Source organism: Xyrauchen texanus, chromosome 12 (genome assembly GCF_025860055.1).
Source record: "Xyrauchen texanus isolate HMW12.3.18 chromosome 12, RBS_HiC_50CHRs, whole genome shotgun sequence".
NCBI classification, from domain to species: domain Eukaryota; kingdom Metazoa; phylum Chordata; class Actinopteri; order Cypriniformes; family Catostomidae; genus Xyrauchen; species Xyrauchen texanus.
In genome coordinates, this window is record NC_068287.1 from 3,891,819 (window position 1) to 3,910,189 (window position 18,371).

At 41.6% G+C, this 18,371-nt stretch overlaps 1 protein-coding gene across 1 annotated transcript in view; it reads left to right on the forward strand.

Moving 5' to 3' along the window:
• The first annotated feature begins 6,944 nt into the window (after positions 1-6,944).
• Positions 6,945-18,371, forward strand: part of cacng5b (calcium channel, voltage-dependent, gamma subunit 5b) — a 33,057-nt gene continuing 21,630 nt past the window's right edge. Inside the window, exons 1-2 of the mRNA XM_052139689.1 lie at positions 6,945-7,039; positions 17,303-17,542. Coding sequence (XP_051995649.1) covers positions 17,347-17,542 — 196 coding nt within the window. The 5' untranslated portion in view covers positions 6,945-7,039; positions 17,303-17,346. The remainder of the gene's footprint in view (positions 7,040-17,302; positions 17,543-18,371) is intronic.

Genomic DNA, 18,371 nt, shown 5'->3' on the forward strand with positions numbered 1-18,371 from the left:
CCCCTTTAACTCATAAGTGCAAAGTAAATATCTAGTTCCTGTTTCTTGTCATGTGATTCCCTTGTCGTTTGATTTCATGTTCCCTCTCGAGAGGTCTCTCCTATTGCGTAAGTAGCTTACGCTATGGGAAAACTCAGTTTCTCGAGAAATATTGAAGTCTTTATGTAAAACGCATTGCAGCTGCACAGCAGACAGCAATGAGCGAGGCAGCTCGGTCATTGGCTGTGCTGCGGCAACTTGCTCGAACCAATGACGGGGCGACTCTGAACGCGCGACCAATGAGCGCGCGCTCAGAGCCCGCCAAGATTAGCGTGGCTAAGGCTATATATTAGGCGCCCCGTCATGAGAGTTCTTTAGATTTAATCTCCTTCAGCGAAGACCTTCTCAGCGAAGACCTTCCCAAGCGTTCCAGCTCATCTCAGAGCCGCCAGAGACCGCCTCAGCAGCAGCATCGAGCCAGGGCGGCGCCTCCCGTCTCCCAGCCAAAGAGCAGACCTGAAACGGACGCTCGACGCCGCTCGCATTCCGCTAACCGAAGGAAGCCGCCTGAGCAACGGGGTCCTCGGCCCAAGATCGTGCTGAACCCGAGCCTCGTAAGTCTTCCTAGCAATAGGAAGAAAAGAGAGAGTGCGTGTCTCGCAAAAGCCGGACCACTCTCTCTAAAACGTGTGAAACATTACCCAGTCCCCTTACAGGCGGCTGGAAATGTCTGTACAGCAGTCAATGGGCCAGTCACAGAACTCGCTCACCTGCAATCAAACGCCGCTTTAACGGCAACACACAGAAATCACAAAAAGAGTCATTTTCTGCCTGTGTCACTAAGGGGTCACGTGTTCACACTAAAGTGCGCATTCCCACGTATCAATACTGTCCAAACAGTGCCGAATACTTCCCCAGCTCCAGCTGGACGCACCATATATGTAGATCGTGTGCCTATTGTCATGTATGCACCACTACACGCAAGCACTGTTCCCACAGTTATAAACACTTCCCCAGTAAAAGCAGGAAATACTATAAAGGTAGTGCGTGTGCCTGCTGTCCTGCATGCACCCCTACACACAAACACTGTATGCATAGCCAAAAACCCCCCCCCGCCGCGAGCGGGGAGGCTTTATGAAAGTGGCGCGCGTGCCTACTACGGTATATGCACCCCCACCCATAAGCACTGCCCATACAGTTTCAAACAGTTCTCTGTCTCATGCCGCAAGCATCACGGATGCGACGCGCGAGCCAAGAAACTCCCCGCTAAGAGTGGGAAGCTTTATGACAGTGGCGCGCGTGCCTATTACGATGTATGCACCCCCACCCAAAAACACTGTCCGTACAGTTTCAAACATTTCTCCAGCTCATGCTGCGAGCATTTCGGAGATAGCGCGCGTGCCTGTAATCTCACACGCACCCCTGCACTCGGCACTCAACAAGGATGCTCAGCCCGCGCCCGCACCTCTGACAGCTGTAAGCTCAGTGTTAGCACAAGGCAATTTGCCGGTGGGGCCCATACGTCACTGCGACACGCCTCCAGCCAGCATTCAGCCCATATCTGCCGAAATGGGTTTTGAACATAATAAAACATGGTTACTTGCTTCAATTCGCTCGCAGACCACCCCGCTTTTCAGCGGTGGTCGAGTCTAAAGTGAGGAGAGATGTGTCACATGTTCTGCGCACCGAGGTGCACAAACTAATAGAGAAGGGCGCTATAGAAACTGTTCCTCCCTCTATGAGCGAGGCAGGTTTTTACAGCCACTATTTTCTCGTCCCGAAAAAGGACGGTGGCCTCCGCCCCATCCTAGATCTCAGACATCTGAACAAAGCTTTAATGATTCGCTCGTTCAGAATGTTAACGACCAAACATATCCTCGCACAAGTTCGCCCCGGGGATTGGTTTCTATCAGTGGATTTGAAAGACGCTTACTTTCACATTCGATAGCGCCTCATCACAGGCCTTTTCTGAGATTCAGCTGAGGGACAGTCATACCAGTACACAGTACTACCATTCGCCTATCATTGGCCCCCGTACATTCACCGAAATGTATGGACGCAGCACTTTCCCCTGAGACAGCGGGAGTGCGAATACTGAATTACCTCGACGATTGGCTAATCATAGCACAATCAGAGAGTCAGTTAACGACGCACAGATCTTGGATTATCAGCCATCTAGAATGCCTGGGTCTGAGAATCAATTTTGCAAAGAGCGTGCTATCCCCCAGCCAGAATATCTCCTTTCTGGGAATAGTGCTAGACTCAGTGCAGATGATGGCGCGCCTCTCATCAGAGCGCGCGCTCTCTATTCGACGCCTTGAAACATCATTCAGACCGGGTGCGCGCCCCCGTCAAACGATTTCAAAGGATGCTCGGTCTCATGGCCTCGGCATCAGCTGTACTCCAGCTAGGATTGTTGCACATGCGTCCTCTCCAACGCTGGCTCAAGAGCCGTGTCCCCACTCACGCGTGGCGCTCGGGCCACTTTTTAATCAGAGCAAATCACGGCTGTATAAAAGCCTGACGCCCTGGAAAGCCGTCGACTGGTATCGAACCGGCGTGAGTCTGGGCGTAAACACACGGAGAAAAATGATCACGACAGATGCCTCCAAAATAGGATGGGGGCCCTTTACGAGGGCAGGCCTGTCTCCGGCTTTTGGTCAAACCCGAAAAGCCTACATATAAACTGTCTGGAATGAAAGCGTCGCCTTGGCTCTCAGAGCCCTGCTTCCGTACCTGAAAAATTAACACGCCCTGGTCCGAACGGACAACATGACGGTAGTATCGTGATATAAATCGCCAGGGTGGACTCAGGTCGAGCTCCCTGCACTCTATGGCCAGGGAGCTCATCTCATGGTCACAGCACCACTTGCGCCGCTGAGAGCAGCGCATGTGCCAGGCGCCCTGAACCAGGGAGCGGACATGCTGTCCAGAGACAAGATTCTCCCAGGAGAATGGTCTCTCCACCCCTGACGGTTCAGTGGTTATGGCAAACCTTTGGCAAGGCGGAGGTCGACCTCTTCGCCTCCAAGGAAAATGCGCACTGCCCCTTTTCTTCTCAAAGAGCATCGAACGCCGCCCAAGTCTGGCCGAGCCGCCCTTGTATGCTTTTCCCCGATCGCGATGCTACCTCAGGTCATCAGTCAGATCAGGGAAGTGAAATGTGCAGTGCTCCTGGTAGCCCCTCTCTGGAAAAACCAGACGTGGTTTCCAGAACTGATGCAGATGATGCAATCTGCCCCATGGCCGATTCCGCTGAGGCTAGACCTCCTCAGGCAGGCCAACGGGATGATTCTTCATCCCCGCCTCGATCTGTGGGCCCTCCATGCATGGCCCCTCAACGGGTTCCCGAGAACCTCCCCAGTGGAGTTTTGAGAACCATCACGGAGGCGCGAGCCTCTACGAGACGCTTATATGCCCAAAAGTGGAAAGTGTTCAGTGACTGGTGTGATACCAAGAGCTTGAACCCCAAATCGCTGCGAGATACCAAGTGTACTCGCCTTTTGCAAGAGCTGCTGGAGGCGGGCCGCACACCCTCCACGCCAAAGTCTATGTGGCTGCCATAGCGGCGCCACACAATCCTGATAAAGGACGCTCATTAGGAAAAACGACCTAATCATTCGCTTCCTAAGAGGCTTAGGAGGATGAACCCCTCGCCCCCTCGGTGCTGATCTGGGACCTGGCCACGGTCCTGGACGCACTCAAGAGTGCCCCGCTCGAACCTCTCCGAACCGTGCAACTTAAACAGCTCTCGCCAAAACTGCGCTCTTGCTGGCGCCGCCTCAGTCAAGAGAGTGGGCTTACCTGCACGCGCTGTCATCAAGCTGCTTGCCTGGAATTTGGACCTAACGACTGCAGAGTTGTCCTTAGGCCAAAGCACGGGTATATTCCTAAAGTGCTCTCCACACCCTTCAGAGTACAGGTGATATCTCTGGCAGCTTATCGCCTCCAGCGGATGAAAGCGACACTAATTTACTCTGCCCGGTCAGGTCCCTCAGAGTATATTTGGAACGCTCTGCCCCGCTCAGACAGACGGAACAATTATTCGTGATGCTTTGGCGGCCGCACTAAAGGTCTCGCAGTTTCAAAGCAAAGAATATCGCGCTGGATAGTGGATGCTATAGCTGGCTTATGAAGCCAAGGGCCTTCAATGCCCCTTAGGCGTCAGAGCTCACTCTACGAGGAGCATGGCCTCCTCGTGGGCGTGGTCGAGTGGGATACCCATTGAAGATATTTGTGCGCCGGCAGGCTGGGCCTCGCCTTCGACATTTATCAGGTTTTATAACCTACAGGTCCCCTCATTGCATTCCAACATTCTATCAGCCTGACTGTAGAATTTTCTGGAGTATGTGCTGAGCATTATCTCCTCCCTTATAGGTCCGTCTCTGACTGACTTAGAGGATTTTTTATGCATATCAATACATAGAAAAATCAGTACATAAGTTATGTGCTTGTGTTTTTACAATGAGCGCCCCACCATGGACCTCCTTGGGGCAAAGGCGCTCTGTATTTTCCCATTATATATCTCGCCGTTGGCCGGCTTGTTGGATAATCACTTTGCTTTAAGGCTCAGGCATCCGCCTCTGGCTTTATAGAGCGAAGTCAGCATGCACGGCGTTTTGCATGGTGTTCCCATAGCGTAAGCTACTTACGCAATAGGAGAGACCTCTCGAGAGGGAACGACTTGGTTACTAACGTAACCTCGGTTCCCTGAGAGGAGGGAACGAGTATTGCGTAAGCTGCCGTGCTTGTGCTTGGTCAGTTCGCTTCAGTCGATTGAACCTAAAGAACTCTCATGACAGGGCGCCTAATATATAGCCTTAGCCACACTAATCTTGGCGGGCTCTGAGCGCTGGCTGGCCGCGACTCATTGGTCGCTGCGTTCAGAGTCGCCCGTCGTTGGTTCGAAAGCAAGTTGCCGCAGCACAGCCAATGACCGAAGCTGCCTCGGCTCATTGCTGTCTGCTGTGCAGCTGCAATGCGTTTTACATAAAGACTTCAATATTTCTCGAGAAACTGAGTTTTCCCATAGCGTAAGCTACTTACGCAATACTCGTTCCCTCCTCTCAGGGAACCGAGGTTACGTTAGTAACCGAGTCGTTTCCCTCCATGTTCATGTGTGTTGTTTTCATTGGTTGATTGTCTTGTTATCTAGTTTAGAGTTCTTTGTGTTTATTGGTTATCTTTGTCATGTGTTCTCCCATGTCATGTATTTAACCCTCGTGTTTTCCATGGTCTATTGTCAGGTGTTGATGTTTGTTGTTGTAACTTTGGTGGTTAGTTCAAGTTTATATCAAGTCAAGTTATTGTCAAATCAAGTCAAGGTCATGTTCATGTTTTATTTATGATTGAAGTTAGGGTTTATGGATTTACACATTGGAATAAAAATTTTTTGTCATCATCTTTGTCATTGTCAGTGCCAGCAACATTGTTACAACGTTACACACAGGACGGACAGCTAATAGACTTTGAGGAGATATTTGCAGAATTTGACAAAGAATATATTGGCTTAGAATTACTGAGTGCACCTTTATAATGTGCTCACGACATTGTTTTAAAAATATATTTATTAAAAAAAATGCATTATCACTGCTGGAGAGTTTAGCATGAAATCATGAAGACTTAAAACACATGATTTACACATTACAAGGGATAACTGTAAAATTATGAAGCAATTAAATACGTTTACACAACTAGAAGAAACAATGGCAGAACTCAAGAGGACTGCTGCAAACAAATACTTAATGTGATAAAAAATAAAAATAAAAAAACAGCTGGTATATCAATGCATAAGTGAATTCATGTAGGCCCACAACAAGAACACACAGGCTTATTCATTTTAAAAGCTTACATTTATTTAAAATATAAACGCCTTTATATTTCTTTGAATTGAAAACTTTATATATTTTTCAAAATGAATAGAGAGTATAAAGATTAATATTCTCCCTAAGTTTCTAATGGAATAAACTACTTCATATATATATATATATATATATATATATATATATATATATATATATATATATATATATATATATATATATATATATGTGATAGTAGAAAACCTTAAAAAGTCTTAGAACTCTTAAGTTGTCTAAAAGGCTTGGAGGACTAGAATTCCCAAGTTTAATACATTATTATAAAGCTGCCCAAATTCAACCTATATTGATTTAGGATGAATGAAGAATCTATTGTGAAATGGAGGAAGATGGAAATCTATAAAATTGGGGAATATCACTGTTCATACCCAAACAATGCAACACATTTCAATCAATAGATAATATTTGTATTAATAGAACTTTTAGAAGTTGTTAGAAAAATGAAAAATAGTAAAATATTGTTCATTTACAAGAAATGACTAAAGATCCTGATTTCATGTCAATAGATTAGATAATAGCTACATTGAAGTTTTGTGCAGATAGAGGTCTGAAAAGAGATCAGCAACTTGCACTCTGAAAGGCCATGGAACTGGAGAAACGGGGTAAAATGATGTCCGATTCACGAACAAATCGTTTTTAGGCGATTCTATTCAATGACTCGACCGAACTGATTCTCAAAACATTTTTGATCTTTGGGAGTAAAACTACGAGGTGGATGAACAACAGGTGTGTATTTAATATAAGAAGTGTAATTTAGATTTAAATAGATCTGGCAAACACACCCCATAGTCTACTAAAAAGCTAATCAAACCTAAAACAGGATAATAACAACAACACAGAAATACATTTCAAACAAATATTTATTTAACTGAAACAAAGAAAACATAACAGGGTCTTCTGAGAACATTGATGACTGAACGAATTGGCTGATGAATCGGTTCATTGAAATGAACCCGTCCGGAAGAACCGAGTCGTTAATCAAATCCAAGAATCCCAACTCTTGACAGCGACGCACGTAGGCACACACGCGCGCGCGCACACAGAGACAGAGACAGAGCGTTCGCTTGCTCGTGTTCATTCTCCATCATTGTGCTGCGCTGAACAGAGCTGCTTCAATCCACAGCTGGAATATAGCCTCTTCATATCTGCTGATATTTAATCTCATCTATAGCATTCATCAGGTAATTCATAATCATTTTCAAAAAATATCAAGCTGCTGTCTTCAGTATATATTGGATGCAAGATAATATGTGTGTTAGTTGATGAGCGAGTGTTTATTTTATTTCTTTATATTTTGCGTAAATTGTGTTTACACAATTTCTGTTTATATTGATGACGACATCTGAGAGATGTGGATATTTGATATTGTTATAAATTAAATTAAATATGTTTTATGTTCTTATAAGTTTTTGACTGCAAAACGTTTAATCAAGTGATGATGATTAAATGATGATAACAATAATGTAAATAGCAATATAGCAGGAAGTAAAGAGTTGTTTTATTTATATGGATTGTAAAGATTGTTAAAGACAGCCATACCCTAAGGACACAATTGTCATTCTTTGCAACAAGCATTTAAAAGAAAATTTAACACAAACGTTGACCCACTTTTTATTCAGAATGTTTATTTTCGATGTTTTTAATCAGTTAATGTGTCAGAAGTTTACATACACTTAGGTTGATGTCATTAAAACAATTTTTTAACTACTCCACAGATTTCATATTAGCAAACTATAATTTTTGCAAGTCGTTTAGGACATCTACTTTGTGCATGACATAGATATTTTTCCAACAATTATTTACAAACAGATTATTTCACTTTTAATATCACAATTCCACAGTTAACTTAGTGTATTTACATACACTAAGTTAACTGTGCCTTTTAGCAGCTTGAAAAATTCCAGGAAATGATGTCAAGCCTTTAGGCATTTAGACATTTAGCTTCTGATAAGAGGTGTACTGAATTGGAGGTGTACCTGTGGATGTATTTTAAGGCCTACCTTCCAACTCAGTGCATCTTTGCTTGACATCATGGGGATATCAAAAGTAATCAGCCAAGACGTCAGTTAAGAAATTGTGGACCTCTACAAGTCTGGTTCATCATTTGGAGCAATTTAAAAATGCCTGAAGGTACTACGCTCATCTGTACCAACAATATTATGCGAGCATAAACACCATGGGTCCACACAGCCATAAATACCGCTCATGGAGACGCATTCTTTCTCCTAGAGATGAACGTAGTTTGGTGCGAAAAGTGCAAATCAATCCCAGAACAACAGCAAATGACCTTGTGAAGATGCTGGAGGAAACAGGTATACAAGTATCTATATCCAGAGTAAAACAAGTCCTATATTGACATAACCTGAAAGGCTGCTCAGCAAGTAAGAAGCCACTGCTCCAAAACCACCATAAAAATGCCAGACTACAGTTTGCAAGTGCACATGGGGACAAAGATCTTACTTTTTGGAGGAATGTCCTCTGTTGTAATGAAACAAAAATTTAACAGTTTGGCCAAAATGACCATCGTTATGTTTGGAAGAAAAAGGGTGAGGCTTGCAAGCCAAAGAACACCATCCCAACCGTGAAGAATGGGGGTGGGAGCATCATGTTGTCGGGGGTGCTTCGCTGCAAGAGGGACCGGTGCTCTTCAAAAAACAGATGGCATCATGAGGAATGAAATTGATGTGGATATATTGAAGCAACATCTCAAGACATCAGCCAGGAAGTTAAAGCTCAGTCACAAATGTGTCTTAAAATGGACAATGACCCCAAGCATACCTCCAAAGTTGTTGTAAAATGGCTTAAGGACAACAAAGTCAAGGTATTGGAGTGGCCATCACAAAGCTCTGACCTCAATCTGATAGAAAATTTGTGGCAGAACTGAAAAAGCATGTGCGAGTAAGGAGGCCTACAAACCTGACTCAGTTACACCAGTTCTGTCTGGAGGAATGGGACCAAATTCCAGCAACTTATTGTGAGAATCTTGTGGAAGGCTACACAAAACATTTGACCCAAGTTAAACAATTTAAAGGCAATGCTACCAACAAAGTGTATGTAAACTACTGACCCACTGGGAATGTGATGAAGGAAATAAACGCTGAAATAAATCATTCTCTCTACTATTATTCTAACATTTCACATTTCTAAAATAAAGTAGTGATCCTAACTGACCTAAGACAGGGAATGTTTTCTATGATTAAATGTCAGGAATTGTGAAAAACTGAGTTTAAATGTATTTGGCTAAGGTGTATATAAACTTCTGACTTCAACTGTGTTTTATGGAATGATTTTCCGGACATTATTCAAAAGGAATTGCAAATTGTATTTGCAATTGCGTTTTCAATTTGTGGACGCATAAAATGTGACATAATCCAAACGCAATTGCAAATCGCGCATTACCGTTTGCATTTTTGTTTAAGCGAACGCACAGTGACTGCCAAATTTCAAATGGAAAAGCAAAGTCCGTTTGCAACTGTGTTTCCCATATCTTACGAGTTTTGGCCCTGTCATATTTAAATAGCAATTTCAATTACCACGCCTGCTTTTTCACTTTCTCAGCATCGCGTATGTAGCCAGCCAAAACTCAAATGGAATACTAATTCCCTTAGTATTTCCATTTCCGATGCCTTACACGGAAACCTGTCAATCAGGGTCAAGGGTGGGATTATGCTATGGGGCGTGTTTGTCTTGGGAAGTGACGTCACTCACAGTCTATCACGATCAATAATTTAAAAAAAAATAAATAAATTAGCACTGCACTTTATTAATCTATAATCTCACACTGGACTGTCAACATATTCTCCTCAATATACTACTTCATATATATATATCTATATATATATTTCATATACTCCTACTTATTGTATTGTATATTGTGTGTATTGTTTACTGTACATTGTATATAATTATTGTGTTCTGTAAGTATGTGTACATTTGATATGTAAATTGTGTTGTGTAAGTATGTTGTTTATTGTAATTGGTATATGTCTCATCACTGTCATGACTGCTATGTTGCTCGGAACTGCACACAAGAATTTCACCTACTGTTGCACTTGTGTACATGGTAGTGAGACAATAGAGTGATTTGATTTGATTTGATTTGATAAACCGGCGTCTGTTCAGGGCATCACCTCTTGACCGTCGACTGTGAGTGACGTCACTTCCCAAGACAAACACGCCCCATAGCATAATCCCACCCTTGACCCTGATTGACAGGTTTCCGTGTAAGGCATCAATGGAAATACTAAGGGAATTAGTATTCCATTTGAGTTTTGGCTGGCTACATACGCGACGCTGAGAAAGTGAAAAAGCAGACGTGGTAATTGAAATTGCTATTTAAATATGACAGGGCCAAAACTCGTAAGATATGGGAAACACAGTTGCAAACGGACTTTGCTTTTCCATTTGAAATTTGGCAGTCACTGTGCATTCGCTTAAACGTAAAATGCAAACGGTAATGCGCGATTTGCAATTGCGCTTTGGATTATGTCACATTTTATGCGTCCACAAATTGAAAACGCAATTGCAAATACAATTTGCAATTCCTTTTGAATAATGTCCGGAATATCATTCTATAGTGTTTGTATATACGATATATATATATATATATATATATATATATATATATATATAAGTCAGATGATGTATTTAATCATTATCATTATTGACTTTGACTGCTATATGAAAGTTTATCATGAAATGTGGATTTGCATATATTTATATAATTTAAATGTTTATTTTTTTGTGTGGCTAAACTGGTTTCAAATTCATATCGTCTCTGTAAATGTCTCACATTTGACAGTATATGTAGTCAATTGTTCTTGTATGTATGTTGATTTGATGTGTTTGTAAGAGATGCAAGGTGATAGTGCTCACGACTGCGTTCCTTTTAATCAGGTCTGTCATCACGTTTCAGGATAAAGCGCAGAAATGATGGACGTGCTGACATTCTGAGTGACTGGTAAACTGTATTTCCCCTGACAGTGACTGTGCAAGCTTTAGTCTGACAGATACTGTAAGGTTTGATGGAAAAGTTTCATTATTAACAGTTTTTCCCCATCACATGCTGAGTCGTGTGATCTGAGACTTATCATTGCTGCCATCTAATCGAAACTTGAGAATCACTGACTCAAGTGGATATGTATTCTTTTATCATTTACCCATCCATCAAACCTATATGCTGTGCAACACAAAAAAAGATGTTTAGCTAAATGTTCACGCTGCTCTTTTCCATACAATGAAAGTTAATGGGGACTGTGGCAGTCAAACTCCAAAAAATGACAACAAACCAAATGGGATTTGTGCGACTTGTGCATTATATTACACCACTGACACCAAACAACATGTGGTTAGTGCGTGTTACGTGACAGATCACAACAAACTAGGTGTAACATGGGTGAAAATGGGCAAGGAGGAGGCGGGAACAGGCTGAACAGTAAAGTAATATTTAATTTAAACAAAAAGACACAAACATAAACACACACACGGCAGCTGCATGTGGCTCTCTCTCTCTCTTGAACTGCCACATCCGGCTTATCCTTCTCCTCGGCTGATTAGCCCAATTGGGGGCCGGCCTTGCCCTTGCCTGCACCTGCTGGCAGGCTTTCACCGCATTTTGAGACCTGGGAGGTAGACAAAGAGAGGGAAAAGAGGAGAGGGAACGGCAAGGCGGAGCGACAATGAATGAGTGAGATTAGAGAGAAAGAAAATAGCTCGCTAGTTCCCAGACACTCCGTCGCCTGGTCCTTGACCACTCCTCCACCCTCTGGCGGACAACAGACGCTCCTCCCTGGGCAGACCGGATCAAGTCTTCCGACCCCTGGTGTTCTGGCGGCCGGTAGCGAGCCCCTCCACCCCTGGCAGCGGCTCCACCACTCCAGGCGGGCAGCAGTGACAGCGGCCGTTCCTCTGCATCCAGGCAGCCTGCGGACGTGGTTGTCCATCCCCCAGCGGACAACTGCTCCTTTGGGCAGATTGGTGCAGTGGCGAGGTGTCCACGACAGCGTATCCCTCATCCTTTCCGGGTTTCGGCACCAATGTAACTTGGGTTAAAATGGGCGAGGAGCAGGCGGGATGAAAACTAGCACAAATAAGATTCAAGAGTTATGACAATGGGCCTCATTCATGAAACACTAGCAGGACGAATGTTTGGGTCAATGTTCAAAATGTTAGTTGGTACGAACGAAATTTGCACCTGCTTCCGGTCACGTGTAAATCATGCGTAAGATATCCGAACGTGTTGTGTTCTTTTAGGCAAAATGCCATGATTACATTTTTGATAGCATAAGATTAAATAAGTAATGAAAAAAATAACTAATAATGAGTGAAAGTAACCATAAAAATACAATGAATTTGTTAAAAAAAGAAAAAAGATGATAAAAGCTTCACTTAATTAGAAACGTTTCTTTACTGCTTGAATTCATTTTTTAAGTGTAATTATTTCTCAACTCTCCTTGTTGTTTTTCCAGCAACAAAAAATAATGCCCTCTTATGTAACACTTTGGACAGTTTTTTTTTTTTTAATATGAGCTCTATAATTTAGGATTCATAATTTAGTATAGGCATCCGTAAATCGCATTCAGTTGATAACGGATGGTCAGTGCTGTTCCATAATCCATAAATGAACACACCGCGGGCAGAAGCGCACACGCATAGATGTAACAGCATTTACTAGTGAGTCTGGTGCCGTCCTTATATGGTGTTTTCATGGGCATGGATTATGATCGTTGTGAATGAACGTGCACACGCCCCCTCTTTATGAATGTTTGGAATTCACGAACATACACAAATCTTGGGAGCGCGAATTGTTTGTGAATCCAGAGGTAAGTTTTCAGGAAGGTCCATTTTACTTGTTCATTTTGTAGCTTGACAGCCCCTGTACCTCTTCACTGTCATTACAACACATTCATAAAGATACGCCGTATTCAAATCATTTTGGAAGATTTCAACATTATCCAAGGCTACATTTTATAATAAAATGATGTTTGTTATCATTTACTCATTGCTTTATTTATGTACTCCTTATTTATCATTGATTTGCTAGCCGTGTGGGACACAAACGCTGTTTACAGAATGTCTGAACTGCGTCTGAAAAGGAAAAAGAAAAGTACCATAAAATGATCCAAGCTGTTTGTGCGCTGTATTCTGGATCTTCCGATGTGTGTGGAAGAGTTCCAAATGTAAGCCTTTATGCAGCGATCAGATCTCAACCCAAACTCATTTAAACATTCAAATATTTCAGGAGCTATCGTATGGTTTCAGAAGACTTTAAATGCAGCATGAGTCATGCAGAATACTAGATTTAAGCAAGAAGCTACATCACCATAAACACCCCTCATTCAGGACTTACAAATGTTTGTGTTGTTTTCTGCTCTAATTTGGTCACAATATTACAGAACGTCTGTGATGATCCTGTCTGGATGAATGTAAGAGCTGCTTTTATCTCATGAAGGATACACAGAAAGCAGCTGAGGCATATGAGTGTTTTACATTGTAGTCTGGTGGTGTGAATAAAGCCTGTGCTTTACAATCTTATGATGTGTTGTTTATTGACTAATTGTAGTATATACACATTTAATATATACTTTATATTTACATTATAGTGCTTTTTTCATTTATTACAACGTGTTACAATTATCACATAGGTTTATACAGTCTGGCTGTTATGAATAATATCGTCCAATGTGCCTTTCCAGTTTAATTGTATCTGAATCGATGATGTTATAAATATAATTGACATGTGTACAGATACTGTAACTGACATGTCTGAATAAATGAGCAAAGACCCACAAGTGTTTTTATTCGTGCTCTCCCCATTCATCGCTGCTTGTCTTTGGCGAAACGAAGCCGTGTCACGTAAAAGGTAATACTTTATTAAAAGAAAAAATACATTTTGGCGCTTGTAATGAAACAGCAGTATCACCTTTTCAAGATTTATAAACAGAAACAAAAATATAAACTTTTGTTACATCCCTCAGCGCAGCACATTGAATGTATATGGCAGCTTGGTCATACAGGCATGTCACATGATACAGATCAATAAAGCGGTCAACATATAATTCAAATATTAAGGACACAATGTTCATTAAAATGTTATATTTTGTAAGTAAAATCATTAAATGCCTTCATCCTTCCACCAGAAATTACAGTATAGTTTCTGGCAATAAACAGTTAACGGAACATTTCTAGGCAACAAGAATAACTGTCAGCTATGGCCACGTCCACACTAATCGTTTTTCTCTATGTGGCCTTTCGTCCACTATGTGTTTTTGAAAGTGAAAATGCAGCTTTTAGAAAATGCTCTCATATGTGGATACATTTGAAAATGCCATCTATCGTATTGTATTGTGGACAAGGATAACTGAGATATTCGAAAATGTTGTCATGTGACACAGTCATGTGTTTCATTCAACCAGAGATTATTTAGCAGAGCAATTCTATTTAAATGAAAGGTAGAAATTGAAATGCTCAACCAAGGAGCTTTGAGCGCCCAACCGTTAACGGATATAGAAAAGGAAGTCCTGCTTTACAGATTAAGGAGCCAATCAGCTTTTAGATACAGACATCACCTGTCAATCAACTCTAGAACGTGCATGCACATTAGCTATACAAGCTATATAAGAATCACAATTGATTCCAGTGTTGTCAGATTTATTGCTGATTTAAAATATGTTCTTTGATCCAGTGTTATTATAGTTTTGGATTTTTTTATTTAGTTTTTATATCTCTTTTATATTCAATTTGTCATTACAATTTAGTTTTTGTTAGTTTTCACAGTTTGTCTGTTAGTTTTAGTTTTCTCAGTGCTTTTTAGTTTCACTGTAATTGTAAATGTTGCATTATTTGATAATATAGGGCGAATATGGGCAAAGTGACAAAAGGCATTTAAGCTTGATCCACATTGTATCCAGATGTATATCATTAAATGATTATAAATCATTACTAAACCAATCTTTGGGCAGTATATAATTAAAGGAATAATTAACCCCAAAATGAAAATTCTCTCATCATTTACAATGCCATCCCAGGTGTGGACTACTTTCTTTCTTCTGCTGAACACAAATGAAGATTTTTAGAAGAATATCTCAGCTCTGTGTGTCTTCACAATGCAAGTCAAAAGGAGGCAAAAATGTGAAGCTCCAGAAAGCACATACAGGTGGCATAAAAGTACTCCATACGACTCCAGTGGTTTAATCTATGTTTTTAGAAGGGCTATGATAGGTGTGGGTAAGAAACAGATCAATATTTAAGTCCTCTTGAAATCAGCAGTCTCCTTGGCAATCATCATTTCAAGCTTGATTATATTTCCTAGTGCTCTGCGAACTGTACTAGTAAGTGTAATCGAGCTTGAAATCATGATCAGTTCTGTAGACTGCAATTGCAAGATGTACAGTGAAAAAGGAGTTACACTTTGGTCTCTTCTCACACAAAACATATTAGATCACTTCAGAAGACAAAACCACTTATTGATTACTTTTGTGCAGCCTTTATGTGCTTTTTGGAGCTTCAAAGTTTTGGACCCTGTTGACTTGCTTTGTATGGACCAATAGAGATGAAATGTTATTATAAAAATCTTTGTTTGTGTTCAGCTGAAGAAAGAAAGTCATGCACATCTGGGATGGCATGAGGGTGAATAAGCGTTGAGAGAATTATAATTTTTGTGTGAATTAATCCATTATCTTTTTGAGGTTTTAAATTGATGATTTTACTTTGGAATGTGTGGCAGAACTCATTTCATGACCACTGGTGGGAAAAGCCATGGTAAAGAAAATGATAGAAATGTAAGGGAAAACCAGTTAAACTTGTAAACAAGTTAAATTTTACTTAATTGTATGATGTGAACGTGTAGAAGAAAATATAAACATTAATTTCAAATATATATATTTTCTAGAGAATGTTTTTCCTCTGTCCCACTTTATCAGTAGGCCCTGCTGCTTAAAGGGCCTAAAAAAACTGGGGGGTCTTCCCAGTTTTGAATATGTCTTCATTTTTGCATTTAATAAAGGTAGAAGACATCCTAAGCTTTTTCTCCAAAGGTATAATGTTATGTGGCGTTTGGATCATAAAACAAAGTGTCAAGAAATGAAACATTTCTAAAAGTGTCCCACTTTGCCCACATTCACCTTAGTATCTCAAAAACTAAAACTAAAATGAATTCGAGATCATTTTTATTTTAGTTAGTTTTGGAGTTATAAAGAACTATTTATTTTTTCAATAATTTCAATAAAATTACTTAGTTTTCTTTTACTACAAAAACACTGCTTTGATCGTAATCTTGACCAGCTGTTTTGGAGATTTCGGTCTTTCCCCATTAAAGTAGATAGGAGCTGATCTGTCACAACTGAAAACAGTCTCCCGAGAGCGTTCAAAAAATGGCCGATATTTACATTTACGCATTTGGCAGACGCTTTTATCCAAAGCGACTTACAGTGCACTAGTTACAGGGACAATCACCTCGGAGCAACCTGGAGTTAAGTGCTTTGCTCAAGGGCCCAACAGTGGCGTCTTGGTGGTGCTGGGGCTTGAACCCCCAACCTTCTGGTCAGTAACCCTGAGCCTCAACCACTGAGCCACCACTGCCCCAGTGGACTGACTTGCTAGAAAGTCTTTGATTCAACCCAAAACAATCAAGATTTAGCGACGTTGTTCTGCCTGCTATCTACTGTGATACCTTCATAGACGACGGGAACTTTACTTGGAATTGCTGTCCAGTGATGGAACAAGAGGACAATTTACTTTCAGACCGTAGATGGAATGGCGATTTTTCGCATGCGCAGTAAAGCCATTTAAGCGTTTTAATACGTTTCAATGTGGACGAGAAACCTCTGGAAAACACTTGAAAACTCGAGTTCTTAAGCATTTCAAAAACAAAAACGCAGTTTTAAATGTATCCAGATTAAAGTGGACGTGCCTGTGTGTGCTGCGGAGTGATGCAAATGGACAGACAATGTTCTTAAAATGGCCAAATATTAAATCTTTTTTTTCCTTCTAACTATAACCCTATATGCACGTGTCAGAGTTGAACTCATTGCGCTTCATCTATTAGAGTGTTAAACATAGAGCACATGTTCACCAGCTGCAGCTGTGCAACGATGCTGAGAAACTCAATCATTAGTGCCCTGTGTGTGTGTGTGTGTGTGTGTGTGTGTGTGTGTGTGTGTGTGTGTGTGTGTGTGTGTGTTTCTTTGGCCAGAAAATCGATTGAACAGTTCTCTTGTGTGAATTTGACTTAATACACTCCTTCTAGTCAATTTCACATTGTGAGCTGTATTGTCAGTGTTTCAACTGCATCTGTGGGTTTCTGTAACACTCGTTTCCATGAGGATGTTGATTTTTCACAGCAGTTCATGATTCATTATCTGTCACAGCTCAGCGGCAGTTCTTGTTTCGTGCTCAGTGAATTAACAGTAATGCAGTACAGTATGTGTCACATCTGTTTCCTGCAGGTTTGTTGTGTAGCGCAGGCGCCCCCTGTTGAAGGCTGAGTGGCATGAGCGCGTGCGGGAGGAAGGCTCTGACCCTGCTCAGCAGTGTGTTTGCAGTATGCAGTCTGGGGCTGCTGGGGATAGCCGTCAGCACTGACTACTGGCTATACCTGGAGGAGGGCATCATACTGCCGCTGAACCAGACCACTGAAATACGCATGTCAATACACTCCGGCCTGTGGAGGGTCTGCTTCCTCGCAGGTCAGTGTGTGTGAGAAAGAAACAATGTGTGTACAGTATATAACATGGCCCCCAAAAAGTATTTGGAAACTTAATCCGCACAATGTCATCGCATTAGATAGCAAAATATCAAAGCAAGTGTCATCTGCATTTTTTAATCAACTGGTATATTGGTGATGTTTTTGACTGGATATATGAAGTCAGTTCTTATTAAGTTCACACAGCTGTGCTTGAAGTGTAACTGGTGTTCTGGAGTTCAGCACATTCACTATAGACCATTTGAATAAAAACAGAAATGATCTTCCTTGTCACCAAAATAATGTCATTAACAGCGTTGGGGAATTGCACCATAAAAAGTCAGACTTAGTCAGCAGGGGGCAGTAAGTGCAAATCCAGCTGTAAATGTTAAGGTAATGCGCAGGTGTGCATACAACAAACTGACAACTGTTCATAAAGAGCTGGACATAGTAGTGTGTAGGGGTTTTGAGAAGCGTTTTTATAGTTTCAAATTTCATTTAACTTGACACTAATTCTTAGAAATGCGGCAAACTTTTCTCCCCAATTTGGAATGCCCAATTCCCAATGCGCTCTAAGTCCTCGTAATGACTCAATCCGGGCGGTGGAGAACGAATCTCAGTTGCCTCCTCGTCCGATACAGTCAATCCACGCATCTTATCACGTGGCTTGTTGAGCACGTTACCGCGGAGACATAGCGCGTGTGGAGGCTTCACGTTTTTCTCCGTGGTATCCATGCACAACTCACCATGCATCCCACCGAGATGAGGTTACCCCATGTGACTCTACCCTCCCTAGCAACCGGGCCAATTGGTTGCTTAGGAAGCCTGACTGA